General features: G+C 37.3%; 1 protein-coding gene across 4 annotated transcripts in view; it reads left to right on the plus strand.

Annotated features, from left to right (window-relative positions):
- Positions 1-26,915, plus strand: part of LOC126874592 (FH1/FH2 domain-containing protein 3) — a 241,936-nt gene that overhangs the window by 133,717 nt on the left and 81,304 nt on the right. For 3 of the 4 annotated variants that reach the window (XM_050636828.1, XM_050636840.1, XM_050636834.1), the window contains exon 3: positions 23,497-23,555. In XM_050636828.1, coding sequence (XP_050492785.1) covers positions 23,497-23,555 — 59 coding nt within the window. Of the gene's footprint in view, positions 1-7,241; positions 7,494-23,496; positions 23,556-26,915 lie in introns of those variants that run through there. The other variant, XM_050636818.1, reaches the window with a different exon arrangement.

The following is a 26,915-nucleotide window of genomic DNA, read 5'->3' on the forward strand; positions in this document are numbered from 1 at the left end:
TGTGAATTAAAAGACGACAATATTTGCCAATATTAATATCTGAAAAATAAATCAGATGGAACAAAAAAATGATTGGTTTTTTCGTTCGAATTTTATTCGAACAATATCAAGCTAGAATTATCGATGGAATTTATTTGCACGTCCATCCAATTAGAATGATTTATTTGTCAACGCGATGTATTGTCACGGCAGAATGTTAAGAATAAGCTCTGTACTTTACAATAATTCACGCGTTACCGCGTGCTGCACGTTACGTGGGAACCTCTTTTCAGGAACACAAAAGAAGTTTGACACGAGCTCTAAAGTGTAATCGCCTTTTGTGAACGAAAGAACGGCGGGGCGTCGACGTTGAAGCGGTAAATTATCAAAAACAATGAAGGGAAAAGGCGCAGTCGACTCTGGGACTGCGTCCAAAATAAGATCAAAACGTAAAGTTTCCAGAGAAGAGCTGGGAAAAAACGACGAATTAAAAGAGTTAAGAAGTAAAAAATATCTAACAGAGCCCTGGCTAATAGTAGCTAACAAAATATCTCGTTGGAAATATTCATTTAACGTCTTAGAAAATTACTCACAGTAATCAACATCAATTTGACAAGAGACTTGATTAATTGTTTAACATTTAACACTTTTTCCAGGTTCTAAATGAAATAATTCGAAGTTAACTTTTAGACAATTACATTTTATTATAGTATATGTACCATAGCTGAATATTTGTACAACATCCATTAAAAACGAACAATCGTCTTCAATTGCATAGGAAATTGCGTATACATGAATTGCATGATAAAACCGACAAATAAATTTTCGGTTATCCAAAAAGAAAACAAATCTCGCGCTCATCAAAGTGCAGCTAAATCTATTCAGAACTAATTATAATTATTTTCAGACAATCGTCGAGTCAATATCTCCGGGTCTGAAACAGAATTTCTCTGCTATATATCTGTTCGGTCATATAATTCACAAATCGCTAACTAATTGCACTGGATTTATCTCTAATTGAATCTGTGTTGCATCTACATTAGCGATCGAGTTGCGAGAATTTCAAAGCTTACTGTTTAGCAATGTTCGCGCCACTATAATCGTTACTTCAATCTTGCGCTTTGACTCCAAATTTCACGTAGCTGAATGTGATCTTTGCCACTGCTGTTTCTAAGCATAGATACGTTCTATTATCTCTAATGAAACTAATTGCAACATTTTAACTGCAACTTTTAGATATTTTTTCTATGAACATATGCTTTACATCTGTAGAAATATATCTTAACATGCCGAATCTTACTGAAAAGTTAATTACTAATAGCAATATTTGACAGTATTCGATGAAGACGCGATAGAGCGTCTAATCCTTTCTCGTTTTGATACGTCAGTCAGTTTCCTTATTTTTTTTTTAACTACGTTCTGTGTCTTTGTACCCACTGACTCTTCGATTCGACTCAGAAACACTCACTACGATTTCATCTTAGACTAAATATTTATTGTCCATGGCAAAGCTGGGCATAACAAACGTTTCGGCTGCATTAAATGTCACAAGAAATCTCTATGAAACCTGTACTCTAAACTCTAAACGAATCACCCGTCTGCAACAGAAACTCTGAGATACGTATCGCGTCATTTTAGCTAACAACCGAAGATTAACGATTTGTTCTATCCAGAAACATCCGGCTGGCCACAGTGAATGGTCTGTGGCATTTGTCCTTTCGCCGAATCTAAAAATAACATAAAAGGAGATGCACGAGTACAAGTTATTCCATTCAAGTTTGATCTTATTTGAACGAAATATTTGGAAAAAAGGTAATTTGAAAATACATTAAAATTGTTGGTGTAAGTGTGTTCTTCGAGATCGCAGGAAAATTAATGTGACTCGCAGCCAGGTGAATAAAGAGATAAACCTTGTGATTTATGGAGATGCCGTTTGGTGAGTTTGGGAACTGTAATTAGATTCGAGTGTCCCTTGGTTTTTGTCCTTGTTCCTTCTTCTTGACTAGTTTTCGAAATCGAGTAGACTATCTATTTATCTGGATATAATTTGTTAATGAAAACGATTATAACGAAAAATTGATAATTTCTTTAGAATTCAATACGTCGTCGATCAATTCTACGTCGAAACTATGCATCAATCTGATAAATTTACCTTCGTAGACTTTCCGAACAATTAAAAAATATTGATAACGCTGATTATACAGTGTAATTTTAATTAAATTGAATTAATATAACAATTAAGCTAATACTGTTCGTTTTTTAGAAAACATTCTACCCTAGAATCTATTATCTATTTTTTAAAGGCTTGTATCTTCGAATTTATTACGTTATTTTCTTCTTCAACTATTTTATATTACGATGAATTTCTTCAGCCACTAATTAACATAAGAGCGGAATAAAAATTAACAAAAATGAATTTATACAATTTTTCCTGGGTAGTTTTTCTTTGTAATTAATTTTGTGTGTTCTTCCGTTCTGCGGTAATATCTTGTTAAGTACAAAGTCATTTGGGATTCTCTACATTAAGATTATTAAGGAAATGAGACTATGTATCTGGAATGTAGAAAGAAAGCTTTTAACAGTGGAATTGCAATTCGCAAGTAAATTTGTAGTAAACGATATTACTGTATAACGTAATTTCCTCTTGAAATGTAGAATATGTTGAAGCATTATTACGCTGAGAGTAAAATGAATTAGTTCAGTGTGAATCCGTGAACAGGACGGAAAATATTTTTACGCGAAATTTAACTTTCTTTTAGATCTAACTAGATCCGTTGAATCGTCTGCTGACCATGTTCTCGTAAAATATTTTTCGACACGATTTTCAAGTGAATATTCTACTAAAGGAGGAAACGTTGAATCGCGGAAATTCGACGTCGCCAGAGATATAGAAGCAACACAGATTCACGGAATATTCACGGAAATAAAGTTTATTTATATCTTCACAATATCTGAAATAGACTGTTGAGGTGCGATAGATTCTATTATTAATGCAGTTTGCTATAATCTGAATCAGCATAACTACATAAAGCCACGTATTTGTTGAATCTATTTCACCTAACTATGGAATTAAATATAGTTCGAAAAAATGATCGACATCGTTCTTTTACAAAGACCACTTGAATTATAAGTTGTAATACTTTCAGTACGTTTTTCCTATATTTTATTTCTGTTCAACATTTTCCAATTATAAAATGAAAGATACGTTTCGCGTGATACGAATTCCAGTTACGGTATCCACGGTGCAAAAACTAAGATAAATCCCTCTTTGAAGTAACACAATTAATTCTGTATAGTCAGTATATAAAGTCTTGCTGGTTGTACAGAGGTAAATGTATAACTTCGATTTTCGAACTACTTCCTAAATGCACGCATTTACGTGTTACAAATGAGCCAAGCTTGCAACAAAACACAGAAGGCGAATACGGCAGAACAACGACAAAATACTGGTTCTCCACCTCTAACATCTACTGTCACGTAGACGTCTTTTCTAAAGTAATTTCGCAATCGCATTATACGATAACGCGGTAACAATCATCTGACTGTGTTATACGAGTTACGACAATTATATGGAATGGCATTGCAGTTCCATATTCTTTAAAATAACTAATACGTAGCTGGATCACAGCTTAAAATGAAGTAACATTGAAAGCGATGGCACGAAAGCGATAATGGTTTCATTTTCTAAGGTTTAGCTGCGACGAGGTGCGTAGGTATGAATAATACGGATGTAATTATCGGGCAGCCGTAAATTGAGGAAGCAGTAACAGTAAATGTTGCATATTACACGGTATCGTTGTTTGTCACGATCGATCGTCGTACATAATGATGTACTTTCATGGTAATTATTGACTACCCGTTGCCAGTTTGTAAGATTAGGCACGTTACTGATAATTGGTAGCGTTATACCTATAGAATTTCTCTTTCTTAAACAAAGGTTTAAAAATAAACGGCATTCTCTTAATGGTAGAGGATACGTTAGCGCCTTGCTGCGATAAACCTTTCTTCAAAGGCATTTGTAACAGTGTTAAGAATGATCCTGTTAAGACGCGGATGCTAATGAGTTTCCTTTGATTTTCTCGATTTGTAGAACGGCATTTAGGATCTAATATTCATACAGAGCTATAATATCGCTATACGATTTCGTTCCTTTACAGTGTGTAGAGTATTTTATGTTTTCTTTGCAATAGACGCTTCGTTTAAACGTCTTCAATTAAACTGCTTAATTTATAGTTGCGGAAATATGTTTGAGTTTATTAGTTTGTAACTGGAAATGGATTTTAGTTTTATAGACATACCTTTGTATCTTTTTTTTTTTTTTGGAATTATTATTAAAGCGTGAAAGATGTTTACTATCTTTCTTTGTGTATTTATTTAACATTGTGTTTGCAAGATGACTTGAATTTTCTTTAGAGATATCACGACATTGTTTTAATTTATACTTTCGTACAACATTCGTACACTGTTATGGAATTTCGACCCTGAAGAGGATATTCAGCAGTCTGTTTTGACATTTTTCTCTTTGTTTCTTTTAATTATTGTTATTATCAGAATAAAGAGAATTCTTGCTTTTCATTAAATATTTCTTTGATATTTATGTCTGCAAAGTGGAATTTCCCTTCAGAGGCTTCGTGATATTCAATATCTCGGAAGTTTAAAAAGCTTGCGTCTTCGGACTTACATTACGCGACTCCTCAATCTTTCAATTACAGAGCAATTTTTCGAGAAAACACTCATCTCTTAAACGATCTGCCACGAAACGAGACTGAGCTAACAACTTACAAGAAGTTTCTTAGTTTATTAATCTTACGCGGAATTGTTTGCTTCGTCTGTTTGCAAGAAGAAGAACGCGTTGCAACAAACCAATTTTTACCAAAGTTCCCGAGTTTTCCGTTTCACGTCGCAATATCTTTATCGTTTTCAAACTCGATTCCAACAGTTTTATTTCTTATTAACCACGTCGAAGAGACATTAAGCGTAAAAGAAGCATACTCTTGGGATTTTCTAATATTAGCCTTAAATTAATCGTCGCAAAAAATCTAACGAGCTTCATTAATATAATGAACATACTGCATTTCTAAAAAATATTTTTACGATGGATATTTTTTTTTTAATTGATATTCATCGTCGACAGCGCTAATTACGAAAAACTTAGTTCATTTCCAAGACACGCAATTTATTTTTCATTAATTTTTAACGGCAGAATAATAGCAACATATCTTTCACTAATCTTGTTTCTTTAAAAGATCCAAATACTCCGTTAGAAATTAATTGCGCCATTCCAACCAAAGTATCGCTATTAAATAATATATGTTCTTGTGGTGCGTATATCTGTCATCAGCCACGCAAGATTAAATTGGTGCGTGTAGCATAGATTACTGCAACTTACGCAACAGAAAATAGCTCGAGAAAATCAGTGGTTCGAATACATTTACACACATACGTTCACCCTTTCTTACCAAATAGGACACCAGATACATCCTTCTTTAACGAACCATAAAATTCTTAAACAAATCATTCTTGACTGAAGTGCAATCTTATTTTAAAACCTCTGTTCGTGAAAAATACTTGTTGAAATTGATACAGTTGCAAATCATAGAATTATATCACAAACTGATAATAATCGTAACAGATATCGATATTCAGCAAGCTAACGATTGCTGAATTCCATTCATCGTGTCGTAGACGAATAAATCTAATAGATATCGCATGCAAATGATCGCTGAATATATTGATAATAAAAGCTATCAAATAAAAATAAGAAATTTGCATATCTTTTAGAAATGGCTTATTAACGTTATAAAGTACAAAAATCACAATTGTTCACGCATTATTTATAACACTTACACCTGATAAAAATTTAGAACGATGCAGATCATCGTTTTTAAACAGACGATCGATTTCACGGAAAACAATCTTTCATTACAGACTTCATAGTCAGAATTTTAGTAAACTGGGTCGGCGATCGAATCAATTTTTGATGACCATAAATTGCGACCGGTCGTCGCTTGTTCGTACATTTATATTCCTGCTTCAGTCAGGCCTGCATACGGTCGAGAAGCATGGACGATGTTTTATGCTCGATCAATGCCGGCCTGGTCTCGATTCGAAAAGCGAAATTGTTGGGGAGTTGGCGCCGAGAGATCGCTCGACCTCGACGTGCCCTAAGGGCCTTGCAGTGAAATTGCATGCGTAATTACTGGAGCGTGGACGATACCACAGACTGCGTTGCATATCCGTGTTAAGTAAATTAAACGCTGCCACACCGGCGTCGCGTTCGCGCGAATACGCACGTTTATATTATGTTCCCATATTCTCTGTACGCATGATACAGATGCTATAGATGCGATGCATTCGTGGAGAAAGCTATATATGTAGATACGAAGGTGAGAAGTGAATAGTAAACGTGAGCGTGAAACGTTGCTTAGATTTAAACATCGATTAAGAAGGATTGGGAAGAATAACGTTCTCGAAGCAAAGACTCTGATCGTGATTCAACTTATTTAAATGCTAGAATAAGACATTCGGAAGAGATTCATCAATCGATCTCCGAGTTTATAAAAGTTTATAAAACCTCGATAATCTCGAGAACCGGATGACTGAAATTTCGAAAGCTTCAATTTCACATGTTGTTAGCTCCAAAAATTCGACGTTTTAAATTAAGATCTTAAGATTCTGTACTGTAAATGCTTTGCATATTTATATATATCCTGCGAGCTTTAGCATCTTTAAGTTTCCTAAAAATACATAAACAATCGTAGTCTAATTACAAGCTTCTCAATTTCCCGAATGCCGCCCATCGAGCGCAAACTCTCATCTCTGAAGCACACAAAGTGCACCTCGAGCGCCCTTACTCCATCGCCACGATATACCCACACACGATTCAACTGGTAGCGGTGTTCCGTGAATCGATTCATTAGTGCTTCGTTACGCCTCGACTTATTCATTCATCGTAGCACACCGTTATCCTGTTACGCAATCGCGTGTCCACTTACACTTTTGGCAAACTGGCATTCGTTCACCGACCAAGCCTCCTCCAGCTGGATTTTCCGCGAACGACCCACACGTGCATCAAACCGTAGTTGCATTCTCTTGTTCCTTCTCCTCGAGAATGCACGCGTGCACCGACGAACAGACGTCGTGTAGCGCGCGAGCAACGCGTGTAGTGTATATACGCGTACATTAGCGGCCAGTCAGCGTTTTGATCTCCCACCAGTTTCTATTGTGGCGAACGCGGGGACCAGGCCGGCAACAGACCATCTTGGTAGCAGCCAGTCGTTGCCTAGACCTCGAGGACGTCGCGAGTGTTCTCTCTCCTTCAGCGAGGACGTGATCGTGCTCTTGTGTTTTCTCTTCGCTTGTCCTTATTCTTATCTGTCCTTCGAACGGTGATGCTTTGGAAATCTGTGCACAGTGTACGCCGTGATTGAGTAACAGTGATCCAGCTGAGTGCACCGCTGCGTTTGGGTTACTTGGAGGACATGAAACTGCAACCACGGGATGCCACCTTACTGGTAAATTATTCTGGATCGTTGTGCTGACATTGTTTGATCAGTTTGATGGATATATCGCCGGGTTAGGCGATAGGATGTTTCTGCTTGATTGGAAAGTTTGCCCGATGTCTCGAGTTCACGAGAGACTCGTGCTTCCAGGATGAATTAATAAGTAGTTACTGTGTTACTTTGTCGAGGGTTTAGTCTTTGTCGGATATGCCTTGATCTAACATTTGCGTTCATATCGTATGGTGAAAAAAAAGATAGGGTTTACACATTTTTTTGCAAAATTAACGTTCAGTTAATTGCAAAATTTAAACTGAGTTATTGTTTCTTTTCTTAATGAGAAGATCGAGTTAAGTGGTTCCGGAAAATGCTAGGTTCTCTGTAAGAATAAAGTTGTAAGGTACTGTTGAATTTTTTATACGGAATCACTTAGCTAGGATTATGTAATGAGAATTAATTCATGATACACTTTGCGGCATAGAATTATCTACTTGCGGTAATGAATATTCTAAAATATTAAGGAGAATTTTTTTACTTTTTATTGCTTTTATAACACTACATATATAAATTGTTCGACACCTACGTTCTGTAATTTTGTTCTTACGTTCCGAAGCATGCCCTTCATTCCGAATTACTCGTGTTGGCAACAGCGAATATTCTAGTAGTCTGATACCTACGTATATATGTATAAAACATTTCTTAAAATATTCAACTTTTGATCAGTCTAATAACTTCATATCCAGAGCAACAAGATAAATAAATTTACGTAGCCTGAACGACTAATTCGACTAAAGCGATTTAAAATCAGCATAGTACGCAGACTGGCTCAGCTAAATCGAATCACCGAAGTATACGTCTTATTTATTGTTGTATGGGAAAATTTCTCAGGACATAGTCACGCTATTTCAAGGGACACGAGTAATGTTAAAAATACATTTTTCTCGAGCTAATATCCTTACGAGATTCCAAGACCAACGATAAATAAGGCAAATATTTAGCTGATTCCATCTAGCTGGGCCACTCTGTATATTGACTTAAATCTACTATTAATCCATACTGTTCTAACTTCCACTTCCATAACAAAAACATCTCTATATCATAAACCATCACGAAGATCTACCGCTCCGTCGAGCTACTCCAAAATTCCATAACAAAAATATGCTTCCGGCTGGTCGATACGCTAAAGATCGTCGAACGGAATTCCCACGGAGTCCGTGCGTGAAATATTTCCGGCTGCATCCACGGCAATTATTCGGAAAGCGCGCGGGGGCGAAACGGCTCGGCGGCGCGAAACGCGGCGCAGCCTCATCTGCCATGCAACAGGTGCAAGGGTGCATTTGAATAATTGGAACGAACGGACGAATGGTCACGTCGGAGGGGCATCTCGGATGGGATCGATCGAGGTGCTTCAACGAATTCTTCGCGAATATCGAGATCAACGCTGTTCCATAATTTTAATCTCGTTTCGTTGGCTAGGGCTCCTCTTGCACAATTCAATTAATACACCGGTGCTCGCAACCTCACGATCACTTTAATTTTGTAATTTTTATACAGAGATATAGGATAGAACGCGAGAAGAAAGAAGTCTGCAAAATAGAATAGTTCAATTCATGAAAGTTATCGTTATAACATTATTTTATTCTATACGGAATTCACTTTTTGTATAATAAAATATTCCATTACGCTGGTTCTATAATCATGAAACAATCGTAAACGCCAATTTTTTTTATATTATTTTTTTATTTAATAATTTATATATCCTTTTTGTATGGTACAACAATAATAAAAGTAACATTACAAGGTATAAAAGTTGAAGATTTTTCAGTGATGTTACAGTTATGAGACGTAGTTTACCATCAGCGAAATTTGTCAAGTTGCTAGTTAGAAATTGTTAACACCAGTAGATCTTCTTATATAATCGAAAGAAGTCGGATAATAAAACTTTTACAAATTTCACAGTGTCCAATTATCCTACTTGACGTAAAATTACAAAATTATAAAAGACGTAAGATGATATAAATTGACAGTTATTTGATCATTCCATGCAGTATGGAATTCCAAAGTTGTAAAACAAAAATCTGTAGCTTACTATTTGTCGCTTATCGATTCAATAGTATTACCAGTTGATAAATGATTGGGTAAGGGAGCTTTAAGTTCGAAAAATTATCGCCAGTGAAATTATTTCTTGGAATTGTACTTTCCTTCTTTCGTCCGTGAAAAATTTATTTAGAGGAATCGAGGCTACATTTTTCTTGCCAAGAAGCGGCGCAACTAGTTTCAACCGATTTGGAATTTGTTCCCTGGCCCGGTTTCCGTGACTTTCAGTCGATCGATCGAAACGTTCCTGAATGGAACGGATCGATCATTTTCCTGCGTTCGATATGATGGATATAATACGAGCAACCGACTGACAGTTTTGATTTAGAGAGTACTCTCTTTCTCTTTTTCTCTCTCTTGTGTCACGCTCTTTTTATCGGACTAGTCGGGGAAAGTCGATCGCTTTAGATAAAATCTTTGAATACCTTTTTATTTCCTTTTATTGAAATTGTTGTCGAGATATTTAGTAAATTTTACGTAAAGAATCTTGGTTCATTAAGGATCAAACATAGGAATAATGCGACAAAGTTGCGTATGCTACATGCAACGGTATCGAGGGATGTAAATGAAATAACTTATACATCATTTTGTCGAAGTATCAAAGAGATATTGCAATATTTTAGATAAAATATCTTTTAGGAATTAAAGATATTTAATTACGCGATATAATATAAGATACGAACCAAGATATACAAAATATTTTCTCGATCGAAGGATAAGTACGTACGTATGTATTTAGTTTTTAAAAGTACATTATCTCTTTTTACAAGTACATCATTGCATAAATTTTAGATTTACATTTGCCCAATAATTTGACGATGCGAAAATATTCTTCAAAATACATCTTCATGATTTTGTAGATACTAAACAATAAAGCACCTATTCGACAATCTTCAAATATTTTCTTGAATATATTTTTCTGAACATTGTTCTCAAGCTTTCACCTCTTGCCAAACCCTATACACACCTATACATCGAAGCAACTTATATTCGAAAAAGGACCTCATATCGCACCATAAACAAGCTAAGAAGGCAACAAGATCGTTTCGAAAGGAAAGTTCCCATTGTGTCAACCCTCCGAGCCGAAACTTGACGATACTCGCAATCACGAAACGGTTCACGATTCGATGACACCCGGCCACGATTGTTCGTTCCTTGACTTTCACTCGCGTGTGTATCGTCGATCACGAACCGTGACTCGACTCTTCGAAAACTCGCCGAACAGTATTATTCGTTCCTCGTTTTTCATGAGATTCGCCGAAGTCGTACGAATGCCGGGTTTTCTGCAACGTCGTCGAAAACGGAACGGAAGCGTGCCGTCACGAGCACGCGTCGATCGATCATCGATCAGGTAGCCGCGCTATCCGTTGAATCCTGATGATCGAACGATGAATCGAATGAACTACCGGGTAGCATCGGATTTGTCCCAGGTAACAGTGACAATAATTACGCTGCGCTTGAAAAATCAATCGCGATGATGAGTTTCGCGACAGGTAATGAATATTGATGTCCGTTTCGTATCGATGCGGAAATGCATACATACTTTTTGCGATTCTAAGATTTGATTGCCGAAAGATCGTTGCTGGATAAAAGGAAGTTTCGCGCTGTCGAAGTGTAATGCGAGTTCTTTCAAATTGAAACTGTTTGGAAGGTAAAATTGTGAAATTTACGAAAGAAAAGTCTATACTTAATTCGTAATTTCTAACTAGTCGATTCATTAATACAATATTATTAGTTAGTAAGTGATTGTGCGAAAAAATCCAGGTCAGCTTTCTACTAATGAGAAAATGATAATAAAAAGTTGGCTCGGAAGAGTAAATTTAATTATCATGAAGCGAATCCTCGAAAGTTAATAATACGTGGCGAGACGACAGGGAATAACGTCTGTGCAAGCATAAATCCACGGTAATCGCCATTTTCTAGCGTTCGATTCTTTTCAACGCGATCACGGGCCGATCGAGTGCAAAAGAAAACCCCAGCGTCGCCCGTTTCTACTTCGATCGTCCATTATTCGATTCCAATCCGCCGTGATTGTTGCTTTTGAACGAGCTGGAAATCTTTTCACGTATCACCGTCGCGTTTCGTTCGTCACCAACGACTTAAATTGACGTGAATTGTCATCGAGCCGGCGTTCGAATCGATACTCGTGGTACTCGGCTCTGGTCGTGTGCACGTGGCAATTAAATTTTAAAAGTTCCATCATATTTTTCAAACATTCTCTGTAAAATTCATCAGAAACTAGAAACACTTTTATTACTTGTGAAATAACGAGAATTCGATGACAGATTCGTCGAGTACTCTGCATTCGAGATTTAGGAGTTTCAGAATTTAAACGATGTAGATAGGTAACGGAGTAAATTGTTCATCTTCTGAATGACCTAGTTTACCTACGAACGATTAATCTTCCTCGCTAATTAACAAAAAAAACCATACAAATTCTGTACGAATGTCTCGGAATAGCTCGTAAATCATTTTCTCCGAAATCATTCTTTCCTTACTTCGACGAGAGCCACAAACCAAAGCCGCAAACATCTTCCTACATCGCACGACCGTCGTTACCTTAACTTTATCTTTCGCGATAAATATTTCCATCTGCAGATGATACGCTGAAAGCTCGAATTATCGCCGTTGACGATCCCAGAATCCAGCTGGTGGTGTCGACCGGGAGGCGTCGACTAATTATAAACGAGGGAATTAAATCGACCGCGTAAAAACATGTCCTCGGTGCTCGGGGGCAGACGCGTGTGCGCCCGTTTTCCACGCACGTCCGCATTCTCCTCGTCCACGGTAGCGACCGAGCGTCGTCGATTTAAATACCGCCGTACCAATTAGAGGGATTAATTCCTAAGTGATTTATGGGCTGAAAAGGGGAAAGACAGAGGTGACCTTACGCGCGCGTTGCCTGGCCTAGGATTCTTGCGTAATCGTTCGTTCATCACCGGCGATTATTTATTCCCGCGCGTTAATCGACCGTGTCCTCTGTTCGTGCCGGTGAATTCCGGATATTCGAGGGATTTGAACCGACTGGTTCGTCCTAACGATAATTAATTCGTCGTTCGACGGTGTGTAAATCAGTGACTACGGCCTTGTTCGAAACCGACCGGTTCGTTCTGCACCAGGTTGTGCCAAGTAAAATTGTTTCTAGAGGCAGTTGAGGTAGTTTTTGATATTTAGCGTACTGAATATTTCTAAGTTGTCCGTAAGTAAGACAGTTGTTTAGGGATGAAAATAGCTGAAAATAGATGGAATTCATTGCCATGGGAGTTTTATAAACAGAAAAGAGAATATTCTCTGCCATTATAGTAGCATGATGGTAAATGCTCGCGAAAAATGGGAGGAAATATGTCCTCTGACTGATTATTGGCATCTGCGTACAAATCTAGGGCTTCCGAACTAATATCGTATCGTCGAACGAAGTCGCTGACACTATGAAGGCCGATACTCGTGAGCAAAGAATGGAATGTGGAATCTTGTTTTCAAGCGCTAACTCTTGGCAGATCTTGTAAAACGCTTTATTTCAGTGCTTTGTTGTCTTACATAATTTGACGCGTAAAGGTGAAATGAGAGAAGCTACTCGAATAGTGATCGTTTCGTAATCGAAGTGAAGATCGTGGAAGTGATACGAGATAAATAATTCAAATTCATGGCTTATCTTTGAATTTATGAAGCGTTAGTTTACTCTATCTTGGTTTTCTGGTCTACGTGCTAGGCTTACTCAGAGTAGTTGGAGATTCTGAAGTAAAAATGTTAAAACTTATCTTGGAAATCAATCTAAAGGTGAGTTTGTTAAGATTTCAGCATACCTGATATATCTACTCTTAAAAAATATCTTGAATAATTTTTTAGATTAAAAAACTGCGTCCCTGAAAAGTTGAATATCTTTCCATTTTTAATATCGAAGGAATTTACATCATTTATCTCTTTCAATTTTTAACTTCAACGCTGAAGAAATTTGCATATTTTATTTTTCTTTATTTTACGTTTTAATATTGAAGAAATGTTTAATGTTGAAGAATGAATTTTCAGATTATTTCATGCAATTCAAATACCGAAGATGATATTTTTTTAAGAATTATAATGTATTCAATAATAAAACGTAATACAAGACTATGTGTTATTTTCAAAATAAATCTGTCCAACTGTCGTAAATGTCGCTTCAAGTATCGTGATCCTAATTAACATTTAACGGAGCCAACATCCTTGCTCACGTAATATCAAAAAATTGCCAGAACATAACGAGTTTCTGTAACGTCTACCGAGTTGTTTTTCTCGATGATTCTAATTCATGCAATAGTATAGCATTTCCATGCGTTTAACACGGCTAACGGGATGGCAATAGCCAATTGGCAGGTTCACGCCGTGACAAAGGGTTACGAATTGGCCGAGGTTCAAGAGCCTTCGTCGAATTTTGTCGAAAGTTTGTTGAATAACACACACGAGAATTCTTCGCACTTTGACTGTTTTCCTCACTGACAATGAGTCAAATTATAATTTGAGTTTTGAGCAAAATTCATATTGAATCAGCGTTGCTTAAATTATCCGCGCGATAGGTGTAACGTATGATTTTCGCGGTCTCCGCAAATTCGAGTTGATTCAAGAACAGAGCTACGACATGCCTCGAACGTGACTCAGGTTTCGCTTAAATTTAGCCCAACTTGCACTTAACTCGGGTTTAACCTAAATACTCGGATTCAGACTTAATTCGAAGATACTTGAACTTCGACTGAAATTTAGATAGCGAATGAAGGAACTCGGCGAGCACGAAGCGAGTTTAAGCCGATTTACGACGAAATTTTCATGACGATTGTTCCACAGATTCGTTAAATGTGGCATTAAACAGGAAAACCTGTCATTTCATTGGCTTATATGGCCTGCAGCGAAATTGTATTGTACGATAGCATAGAGACAAATAATAATAGCGTATTTTATTAAGAAGTCTTATAATATCTATATTCCCTACCAATTTATTTACAGAATTTTACAACTTTAATTGAAACAGTCTGGATTTGGAAATTTTCATCGTACAACGGAATCCTAAAGATTTTTGCAAACCGATCGTTTTGAAACTATAGCAAGAGGTTACTCGAAACTTTCAGGAATAAATGTTAGAATATCGAGGCCGTTCTGCTGGAAATTTCTCTCCCTTCGATAAGTTTCGAGTAGTTACATTATAGTTTCCGATAGGCCAATTAGCCCCTGATCCTCGAAAGTTCTGGCTGCTCCAGGTAATTCTGCACGACGCAGCGTGCTTCATGCAGTTTGTATTCGCCTGCGGTTTGACAGCTTGGCATTTTTAATCACCAACGAAATTATGCTCGACTCGTTGAACACACCGTGTGCCTGATAGCTGGGTGGCTTGTTCATGGCCTGAGCTTCCGGTCCGCCTTTCTTCTCACTTCTTACGAGTTCGAAACAAGGGCGTTGAACCGTTTCGGTCGATTCTGTAAAGCACGGATAGGGTCAACGATGATTAATTTATCGATCTGTTTAATTGTTATATCGATGATTCGGTCTTACAGGACTATGTAGAACTTATTGATTATAATATTTATTGCTCTTTGTGAAATTTGTTTTCATATGTATGGTATTGTATTGGAAGATTTGAAACACTCGTTGATTGATAATTGCTTGTCGTTCAAACTTAAATTTATGCAAAGAACGAGTCGTTCGATTTATGAAATTTTTATTTAATAGCAATCTGGCTTGTGAAAGTTAGAATTACTTTTAGAGCTTTCTTTCGCAGTAATCCACCAATTACATAATAATATTAGTAAATTAATAAGTTACAAATAGTGAATTGTATGTTATAGCGCATAATTTTACAATTCACAACTTGCTGTAATTCTATAAAAACAATTAATTTGTTTTAATTTGTTAAAATTACAAAGAAATTACAAGTTTTTTTATTATAGAACTTGTTATTGCGACGCGAAAATGTATTAATTTGTAATTCGTGATTTCTAACGTTTCACTAATAATATTTATTCAGTTGTTTGTGCGAGGAAAAGTGTTCGGGAAGTATAAAGAATTTAATTTATATTTCAAGAGTCTAGAACTTAAGACGTAGAGCCTAGTCTCTAAGTAACTTTCTTCACGCTACTTTTGCTATTACTAGCTAGAAGTGCCGATGAATATGATTGTTATTGACAAGAATGAGTTAATTTTCTATCTCCTTTCTTTCCTATTCGTTACAGGACACTTAAACGTATTACGAAGAATGCGGTATAGACGGTCTAAAAAATATAGATATATCTATAAAAATAAAATACTCGATATGGTTTGATAATTTAAAGATGAATTTAAAGAAAAGAATATCACGAAAAAAAAGAGTAGCGAAATCACAGAATTAGTCGCGACATAAAAAAATGGTAACAGAAAGTTCTTATGAATATGATTGATAATAGACTAGATACCAATTACGCAAAGTGGTACATATAAATATCGACAGTGGTTTTGAAAAAGAATACAATTGAAACGAAGCATTTCTAGTCACTAACTTATAGCTGCATCCTTAGTTTCTCTCAGATATACCTTGAATTATGTACATATGTTCTAACGCTTTCCTTTAGATTATAATAAATTATATTTACGTATACGTGCATGCTATTTATAAAACGGGCATAAGTATTTGTGGGAAATAGACAGGAAATAACAGATTCTTACAATCTAAGGCAAAGTATTTCTACATTTATTATTGTAAGAACACGTTACGGTTTATAAAAATGGGAGAAAAGAACTCATTTATTTGATTCTTATCTAATTGGATTAACATCGTTATAGCGGTTCCTTTTACATACATACATACATACATACACGTGTTATGTACTTAAAATGCTTGTATTTCATGTTGTAATATGATTATTCCACGTACGGGACCGTCCTTATTTCTACGTGTGAACCAATAAATCTCAGCTCCAAGCCACTATAAACCCATAAGAGACATCGTCTTAATATCACCTGAAGTAGCTCTCGCAACATGTAGTCACCTGATCTCTCTTAACCGTTAACATCTCGCCCAAGCATCCCGCGACTCATCCCGGTAAAAAGACGCTTCTGCCGCGTCTATTTAACGCCACTTCATAACGCTGAAGAGAAATTGGCGCGCGGCAAAGCCGTCGCTCGACGCAAGAGTATCGATAATCGGTACTGGGTGGAAACTTCGCAGACTATCGGTCGCTCCGTTGTCAATTGAAAACCGCTTCGATCCGGAGGTTATCGCGACGAACCTCTTCCTTCGTTCGTTTCTTTTCTCTTTCCCAACCCGTTTCCCTCGATTCCTCCATCGTCGCAGCTTTTTCTTTTTTCCCCTCTCTTTTCTCTCTTCTGGTCCAGTTGCGTCCCCTCGGCAGAGTCGCGATTAATGCGCCATTAAAGGAGATTGGAAATCCTTTCGTCGGGGACTTTCGTCGTCGTGCTTACGGACGGCAAAGTTCCCACGAGCATCGACACACACCGTCCAGGATTTTGCATTCCATTTGCAAGGGAACGTTTCCCCACGGCCACTTTTCATTCTCTCGCGGGTGCACTCGGTGCTGGCGAGCTGCGCCGCACCGTCGAGAGGGTGAGATCGCATTTACATGGAATCTCGAGTCGATCTCGAGGAGCCGAGGCAGCGATACGATCGGCTTGTTTTTCCGGGGCAACCGCAGCTCAACGAGGTTTGTTCGAGAGTCGACCGGAGATCGTTGCCAGCCGGATCGAGCACGCAACAACTCGTCGTCGCTACTCGTACAGAAATTTGAGAATGAACCGTGAATGGAGTTGCGGGCGATTTTCGGCGGCTCGAGCAGTTCCATTGTTCGCGTGTAGTTTACGTTTGTGGAGTGTCGAGAAATGGTGGATTACGTTTGTTCGGTTTGCGGGACAGCTGAAACAATTAACGAGGATTTTATGTCGAGCTGATTGCCTGTAAATTGGCTGGTTTGCGCCAAGGTGGAGTAGATGTGTTTCGCTAAAGAGTTGTTTGGTCAGTGTTTACACGTCAATTGAATTTACATACAGCGCTATAAAGAAGAAGACCGCATCGAATTGATAAGACAAATGAAACGACGTTCGTTTTGTTAACAATTTGTCGTACAATTAAACGTTGCCTGTAGGCAGAAATTCTTTACGTATTTTTAAGCTACGATAAATGGTTCATGTTGTCAAATAAACATCAGGAGGTTTAAACGATCCTCTCGTATACAAAGCAACAATTACGGAGATAGTGCTGCGTCCGAATATTAATGTGTGTAACTGTATTTGATACGTTCACTGGGGCAATTTCATTCTTACTTTACAAGGAAATGAATCGTATCAGATTTGAAAGTACAGGAAGTTAGGGAAGATTCCTTGCCTATATCTGTAACTATCATTGATCAAGTAATAACCCCGGCGAAAATGCAATCTACTTACCAAGCTTGACAGGTTACCATTAATTTCAGGTAAAACCTTCATTCTGAATTTAAATGAAATTTAGATCTCGCGTGCGGCCGGTCTATTCGATTATGATCAAACTTCAAAGTCTTACGTGAACAGACGTGGCAAAGTTCTGCTAGAGAAATTCCCGTGATATGCTCCTTTGGAAGGGATATTTGATGGGGTCTTAAGGAGAACGAGACGGTTAATGACATCGTTTGAAAATTGAGATGATATTTGCTAAAGGCGGTGCATCTAAGGATAAGGAAGTGTATTATAATTGTAAAAGAGAAGGTTATATGATCCTACAGCTTCTAGCTTATCGATTTTATATCGTATTATAATTTATCAACATTGTCGATTAGTAAATTATTATGTAACAGAGCGTAGAATATTAAAAACTAATAATATAAAAAGCAAGTTTAAGTTAGTATAAAATTAAATTTTGGTACGGTTCTTTTTAAAGACGATCCCATATTCTTCACATACTTTTTACCGAAATTTGCCATAAGAACGACTATATGAAAATCGAATTTGTTTAACCAAGCAAGAACCAAGACGTCTTTTACTCTGTACATTATTTACATAAGGTCTCCGAAGCTTGAACCACTTGCCTCTGTAAAGAAGTATTCAACAGTCTGAGATCGTTCGAAGGTCACTGTATGTGTTTGCGCATTCCTTTTCCTGGTATCGATACGAAAATACACCATTTTATTCAAAGATAAAGAATCTGTTTCTCGATGTAAAGAACGTTTCTTGTATCCCTTCATAGTCAGAAAGAGGAAAGAAATTTTTTCAAATACCACGACTACGAGGATTTATTCAATTTTTATTCATCACCGTAGAAACGGTACGAAATAACATGTGCCACGTTTCTAATGAAAATGATAAAACAACGTAACACATGAAAGTATAACCAGCTACTATCAACGTCCATGAAGTGAACTTTTATAAATCTGTAATCTAATCTATAAACCAGAACTTCGCAAATCTGTTTTTAACACTTTCGTCCATTTCGTCTCGAAACGACTAGACTCAACGACCATTTTCCTTTCGTCTTTTTCGCTGGAGAGAAATCTTAGTACGTTTATACTTCGCCGTTCCGCAAAGCCCACGTTAAATTCAATCCGATTCTTCCCCTACCCTCCACCTACGTATCTTTCGAATAACTTTCGAAACTTCCATCTCGATTCTCGCGAGATCGAGATTCTACTTTCCACGAGCACACGAGCTTGCCCTGTTCGTCCATTGACGTCTGTTGTCGGCCAATTACCGCGGAACAATACGCGGCAATTACGCGAGCGAAGATTGAACGCAACGCGAAAAAGAGAACGAAACCGCGGTCTGTTTACGTGGAAACGTAAATGGCGGCGAGGATGTCGTCGGAAGCGAGTCGACTGCCGACATTGAACTTGGCCCCGTGCCGGAAAGTTTTTAATTTATTCGAGCAACCCCTGTCCCCGTGAGTCAACTCTCTTAAGGGAATCCAAGGAGTCGTTCCACGGCTTCTTTTCCCTCGATTCACATGGAAATGGTTTGTTTACGGGATAACCGGGGCCGCGAGGCAAGAACCAAGCTAGGATCAAAAGTTTTGCTGCTGGGCGCGGTTATGATCTCCGGGATTGCTTAAAACTTTGTGATATTTTTCAATCGCGTCTCACCGAACTCCGTAATTCGTGTATTAACGACGCGCCTTTAATCTTCAACGGGTCGATGCTCTTTGATACGGAATAAATCGAGAAATGGAGATTGAATCTTTTGAATTATCTATGCTCGTGATTTAGGATGGATTTTTCTAAATGCGAAGAACATTTTTTAATCTATATTTTTGTCCATAATTTCTTAAGATATGTTTCATGGTTTTCGTATAAGACAACTTCTTTCCAAATATATCTGTAATTATTTCGAATCCCGTTGATTCTGTATGGGGTAGGCGTTTTTAGGTGTCAACAATCTATGGTATAGTCTTTTAAAAGATGCTGATAGTTTCAATGCGGGAAAGATTTTTCTAGATGTAGAATATATACGCACAAGATGTGGAATACATGTATATATAAATATTATGGTTAAATTTCTGCTTAGAAAACGACATTCCATATACATCAGTCTGGTAGATTATTCTACATAAATTCTATGCTCTTGAAAGCAACGATTCGAAATTAGGTGGAGATGCACTTGTGAGATATGTAAATCGCTATTGGAATGATTTATTTATGAAGTATGTAATGCATGCATCATTGTGATTTGTTTCTTATTAATTAACTTGTGATATTCTTAATTATTAACTTCGATATGCTCGTTTATGGAATACTATAGCTCTGTTATGAGTAAAGGAAACGAGTAATTATTCTTTCACGTTGCACACACTTTCCTGAAAAAGAGAGTAGGCACTTTAATTCGTGGAAATTCATTTAATTAGGTAACCTATACTTGCACTCGTTTGAAATCAAAAAAAAGGAAAAATTATTCGCATTTTTCTCATTTAAATATATGTGTCCATAAATAGAGATATCTCTGATTAGTAGAACACGGTGCAGCGAATTTTTAGAAACTTACAGTGATGATCATAAAATATTAAATTACATTTGAAAATTAAATTAAATTAAATTAGATTGAAAAATCAGATTACAAAGATCATTATCAAACTCGGGAAAACGAATATGTTGCAAGGATAGAATGGTCTACGATATATAATACGATATAGAACTTATTCTTTAATTCTATTTATTCCATTTATTTAATCATTTGCATAATCCTCTTTATATGGGCATTGAAATTTTGGCCAGATTTTTTATACCCGATGAAAGAGATCTATTTCTTTCAATGGCTAGCTCTAAGGACTAAACTTTAGTACGTAACAAATCTAAATCACACATAGCTTCAAAGTCTTAATGTACTGCAGATGCAAGTGTCTCCAAGGACCGAGAGCTAATATTGGAATTTGTAGATTGGAAATTCTACAGGTGCTGGAGGTATTTGGAGTCACCGGAGGTATCAAAGCTACGAGAGGCATTTAGGATGTACGCAAGTTCTACCCGTACCTATGTGAGCCATCCAGAATGTGTTCAGATTCCAGGATTATTAAACCTCTATGAAATATCGAAATATTTCTGCTGTCGTGGAAAGAAGGCTGGTCGCAGCTTTAAACGTTGCAAGATTAATAAGTAGCCAGCATTTTTAGAATCACGAAGGATTTAGGTTTCAGGAAGCATTAGAGTCTCCCAAATTCTCCAAATTCAAAGGTTGTCGAGAAAGGTTTCCAGAGTCTAGCGACGCAAAGGAGCCATAGTCTTCAAGGTTCCAGGGTACCAAGGTATGCCAAGGGTGCTCGAGATCCTAGGATCGTTGAAGCATTAATATTGCTAAGATTACAATGTACTTGAGAATTTTGATGCTTGAGAAACAAACGTTAATGCCTTCGTTACTCTCGATTATTGACGATCATGGATGTTTCTGACCCCCGAATATTAGAACTTCCGTGATCCACTTGGATCGGACTTGGAGAGCCTGAAATCTGGGAATACCTGATACAATCTCGCAATTAGTAGAAGTTGTGTTGACCCGTGATGAGAGTAATCTGTGATTCACATACGTCTATTATATTCTACGAATATATCAAATTATATTATGTCTATTTTATTCCTGAATTTTGGTATTGCTACGATCAAACTTTACTTGGAATTGGACTAGCGATAAAATGTTACTTTCTGCAAACTCGCGTACATACAACACTACTAGACAAAACCATGGAATTATTTTCTTAATTGTACTTGTACTAAATTTCCCGCTAATCTGTATTAATTCAAAATTAATGTTATAGTATAAATTTCAATAGTAACTTTCTTTAATTTGATAGATTCTCGTCGAACAAGTTGCCTAAGGTGATAAAAAATCTATGCTGTCTTCTCGTTAAATTTTTCAATTTTATACTGTACGTATCCAATGCTTCCAAACTTCTGACTAACAGAGAAATTAAGAAAATGAAAAAGAATCAAAATCTCAATTAAGAAACTTTTCCTTTCTTATTAATTAACGATAATAAAACCACTACTTCCCCAATATTTCTGTAAATAATATCTTTGACATTACACACTAGAATTTGGACCAGTTTTACATACGCAACGTCAAACGAAATACATATGCAAGAAGTTAACCAAATGTAATTCCTAAGCACAATGCACACAGCTTTACTTTTGTCTCGCAAGAATCTCACCCCCTTCCTAAACACTCCAACGTTTCTAGTATGTACAGTTGCGGCGATGCACACAGCTCGGCATTAGAAAAACGATTTCTCATCACGGCTTTGAAATTTTCATGAAGACAGCGTACACAATCGCGCTTAATCGGGGATCGATCTCCGGAGACCCTCGCGCTCGCGCTAGAATCGCGGCCGGTGCAGCGTGTTCCGCGAACGACGGGGCATTTGCACACGACCACGTCGCCCCGTGTCTCGGTCTTCGCTACGTACGTGTTTAGCTTGTGGGAAAAGCAAAACGCGTAATCGCGCTCCGTCTCGCTCGTTTAACGAGCGGAAACATTATTAACGCGCGCGTACGTAGCCGACTTTTTTGCCCCGGATGTGTTTGACGCTCGCTCATGCCGCCGCGCCGGTGTCTTCGTCTTCTCTCTTTTCTGGTCTCCTCTTCGTTCTCCCTGGCACCCCTCGTTCTTTTTTCCTTGTTCTTCTTTCTCGTCTTCTCGTCCTCGTCTGAAATCCTTTGTGCACGCGGTCGCCGTAGTTTCTCAGGGACGCGTGGCGTGGGAAGGTTCGCAGGGCCTTAAAGTTCGCCGCGACTAGCCAAGGTGCACGAGGCAGATTCCGAGCGGAGCCACTCTAACCCAATTCGTGTCGCGCCGAGTCGCGCGTTCTATACGCCGCGCCGGTGCAAGCGTTGTGCAAGCGCTCACGCAGCCTCAATTAAGTAATTACCGACCGGCAGGCTCGATTAATTCACAACGAATAATTAGTATCGGCCTATCGTCTAAGAGGTAATTACACGATGTCCCGATGATTTTTCAGCCACGGGCACCCGCGGCGTTCTTCGAATGCTTAACCCATTTTTTGACGGGCGTGTTATTGGTTAGTACTACTGGATCAGGAAATGGCCAAGAACGTGTTGAAAATTGAGACACAGTTGGCCGATATGAAAGATTTGCTAATATGGTGACGCATAAAAGTACTTGGTCGCTTGAAAAATACACGGGGAAAACGTAACAAGTCTATTTTTGTTGACTTTATGATTCTGACATCACCTCGCTATGATTAGGTTCATCCATTAAGTTCAGAAAGTACAATTCTCCTAAAAGTAAATGACGCATTTATGAAATTTTGCGAACGATATCAATTTTATAACAATCGACGTTTATTTAATTATTCATAATTCTAATTCAAAGAACAGCGTTTGCTTATACTATTTAAATTATAAATATATAATATACAAATTTTGAATAGTTAATCCTCTGTCAGTTTTGCATTTGCGACTACACGATGATTAATGCCATTCTCTATTTTTCTCTGTTACAGCCGAAAAAATTCGATCGTCCTCAGGACACAGCTGTCTGTGAGGGTGCATACTATCATAGGTGAGTACATCCGAGACTCGATTCGAATCTAGCCACAGGCTCCCACGATCCACTTGGATGGATCATCCGATTCACGACGATTCACCGACCTCTAACCAGCATCGCTGGGTCAAATCTTGCTCCACTTACTGCGTTTCGGTCCGATGATCGATAAAGAATCGTTAGCCACATAGGAAATATCATTTTCTCGAATCATTGACACTGATTCATGAATCGTCCATATAATAATGATCAAACGTGAGAGGTTAGATGTACATAGATATATCCGAGGTTCAAGAGATTGGGATTATTAGTTGTAAAAATAATTAAAAATTCTTTTAGGAATATAAAAGTGAAACTGTTTAGGAAATGGAATATTTTTTGTTTTTTTACTATTTGTTTGAATATTTTTTTTAGTTTTATTGAAAATATTAATATCCCCGATAAAATATAGTCTTTATTCATCTTAACTTTTGACATTTTATTAAAAAGTATTAAGTTACGATTTTAATGAAAGTTCATTTAATATAACTCCAGTCAAATTTTACCATACAAGAACGGTGAAATATTTCGCTGATAAATTTGAAAACAATATATCTTTTATTCAAGTTGTACGTGATTTCAATTTTTTGATCATAAAATTCATATCACGTTACAATAAATAGGTATATTTATGTTAGTCATGTATATTACACGGATAAATATATATCATATTAATACATTGCAATAGGTAATTTATAATTACATAGAAAAGTTATACGAATCGATAATTTTAACCGTATGATTATCGCTAGGTTTCTGCAAACGATTTTCCTGCCATGTTAAATCCAACTAATTATCGCGTAAAGGATATCGTATGAAACAACATCGAATAAGCTTTCGTTCGTTTTTACTCGAGCATTTGCAATATACTAGACGATAAACATTGTATATGGATTCAGTGACAGTCGCAGTGAATTTTATTGAATCAGGATCGAAGGATCATTAACTGAAACGTTTTGTCCTTTCGTCATTCATAAATAGCGGATAAACAAATTACACGTCTGAAATCCGCGTTCGTCAACAACCAATGACACGGATCGTATCATATTGTGTGATTATCGTCCACCAAGGAGACCCGAATCAATTTTCGAAAGAGAACGAGTCACGAACCCCTATAGCCGGCTCGAGGAAAGATCTAATGTAACGTTACTGTCCGAGATATGTAATTCTTTTTGATGAAAACGTCGCACAGAGTAATGACCAGTGTATAAAGTGCAGAACAGTGTAGCGGCGACAAAAATCGGCCTAGGGCTTCGCTAGAGAGTACAAGCCATTAATCACCGTGACAGGTGATGGTTAACCACGCAATGTCGAATAAAAACTGTGCCCGCTGACCGCGATGCAGTTTCTTTTTCAACCCGCGACTCATGCAGCGAATGTGACTTCGCAATGGAGAATAATTGTGTAAAGGCAATCGTTGATTATATGAACACTTTTCATTTTGAATACGTGATCATACAGTTGATATTAACATTCTTCTTTCATTGTCGTTGATGGAATAATTCGATGGGAAAATAGAGTGGTAGATACGATATATAGTTAGATATATTAACCGCTGTAATTTATAATTCGTCATAGCAATTTATTTTTATATAATATACCGCACGGATTTATTTATGCAAGCATAAACTGTATTAAATAAGCGGAATAAATAATAAAATATAATATTAATCGTTAACTAATGTGTCGAAATTAAATATCGCTAAAAATTGTATGTCGAAGTTTCAATAAGAAATTGAGTATTTCGATCATAATATTTCATCTTTTAATTATTGTTAGATTAAACTGATTGTCATGGTCTCAACGATCTCATTGTTGTTTCGATAAGTAAAAAGATTTTCATTTTCTATATGTAATTGCCGAGCAGAATTTTGATTTAATCTAAATAGAAGTGAAACTACATTTTCTCGTTGTCAAAAGCCAACCTCTTTCATTTCCTAGCAGTTCGAAAAAAAGGTAGAGGAGAAATAACAAAAAGCAGAGAACCCGTACCTTCCCCAATCACAGGATGACTCGCGAATCCAATTTAACGTTCTTTTCACCATTACAAAGCATTACGTACCAACGACGAATCCTTTTTCCCGATTCAACCAGGAAAAGTATGTCGGAAGGCCGAGTGCTTAACAATACACCCCGTTGAAACGTAATTGGAAAAGCGATTACACGAAGTTAACCTCGTCGAAATTACTAATTCCATTAAGCAATTACAAACATTCTCGAATCGTTTCCGCACATTCTACGCGATATAATATTTTTGTGGCAACGCATTCGTAATTATTTCGGATTTGTCGCTATCGTTGTCTACGTCATCTTCGTCGTCGGGAGCGTCGTCGTGGAACGACTGAGGAGAGGCGTTCTCGACGCTCGGGGCGGTTGGTCGGCCCCGTTAAATCATAATATTACCGAGGAAAATTGAATCGTGCGGCACGCGACGAGATTTCCCGCTAAAATCACCGTGAAAATGGGTCTTCGCCGGTTCTTCGTGCTGTCGACGAAAACGTAGCCGTGTCGCCTTTTTCTGGCGCACAGAGAAAGAGGGGAAAAAAAGATTGATCGCCGCGAGGCGATCAAGCCAGCACCGGCGAAACATCTTATTTTGTCAATCCCCGGGAAAAGACGGCGGCCGGTCGGTCGAGTTGAAATTCAACGAGGCGGGAGGAAAAAAATGTAATAAATGATCGGTTGTTACGACGGCGCCTGGCGATGCAGAAGCGTGATTCTATGTTACTTTTTGTCCATGTTAAAACATTTTCTCTCCACCAGATTTAAATATTAAATCGCAAATGTAGAGACGTTGGATTACCTTTAGATGTTAAACGTAGAAGTTTTTGTACGTTTTGTATATGATTTTATCTTCAACATTTTTTTTTTTTTTTTGTTAGTATTTTATATAATTCGAGCTTGATTTATGTAAGATCGTCGCGGTATGTTTTTTTTCTCTCCCTCTTCATACATCTTTTCTTATGGAAATTTGAATATTCCATTTCGTACATATTATATTCATATAATTTTTAAATATTGCACGTAGAATCTTTTACACATATAGTATGTATTTTTATTTCCAACTTACCTCTTATTCGATTTCCATTATCGGTGATCATTATCATTCATCTTTGTCTCATTTGTACGTTCTTACAAATTACATAACACTTTAAACCGAAAATCGAACTGCACGAACTTTCCTTCCATCTACTGTATATACATATATTCATTAATCTGTTTTTACAACACAAAAACGAGTAATTAAAGGAACGGAGGCGAGATGTTTCCCAAACGAGCGTCGTAATCTCGCAATTTGGAGTTCGTAAAATTCGGTTAAGTGAATTCTGGTTTCTTTTG

Source organism: Bombus huntii, chromosome 2 (genome assembly GCF_024542735.1).
Source record: "Bombus huntii isolate Logan2020A chromosome 2, iyBomHunt1.1, whole genome shotgun sequence".
In the NCBI taxonomy this organism is placed as follows: Eukaryota; Metazoa; Arthropoda; class Insecta; order Hymenoptera; family Apidae; genus Bombus; species Bombus huntii.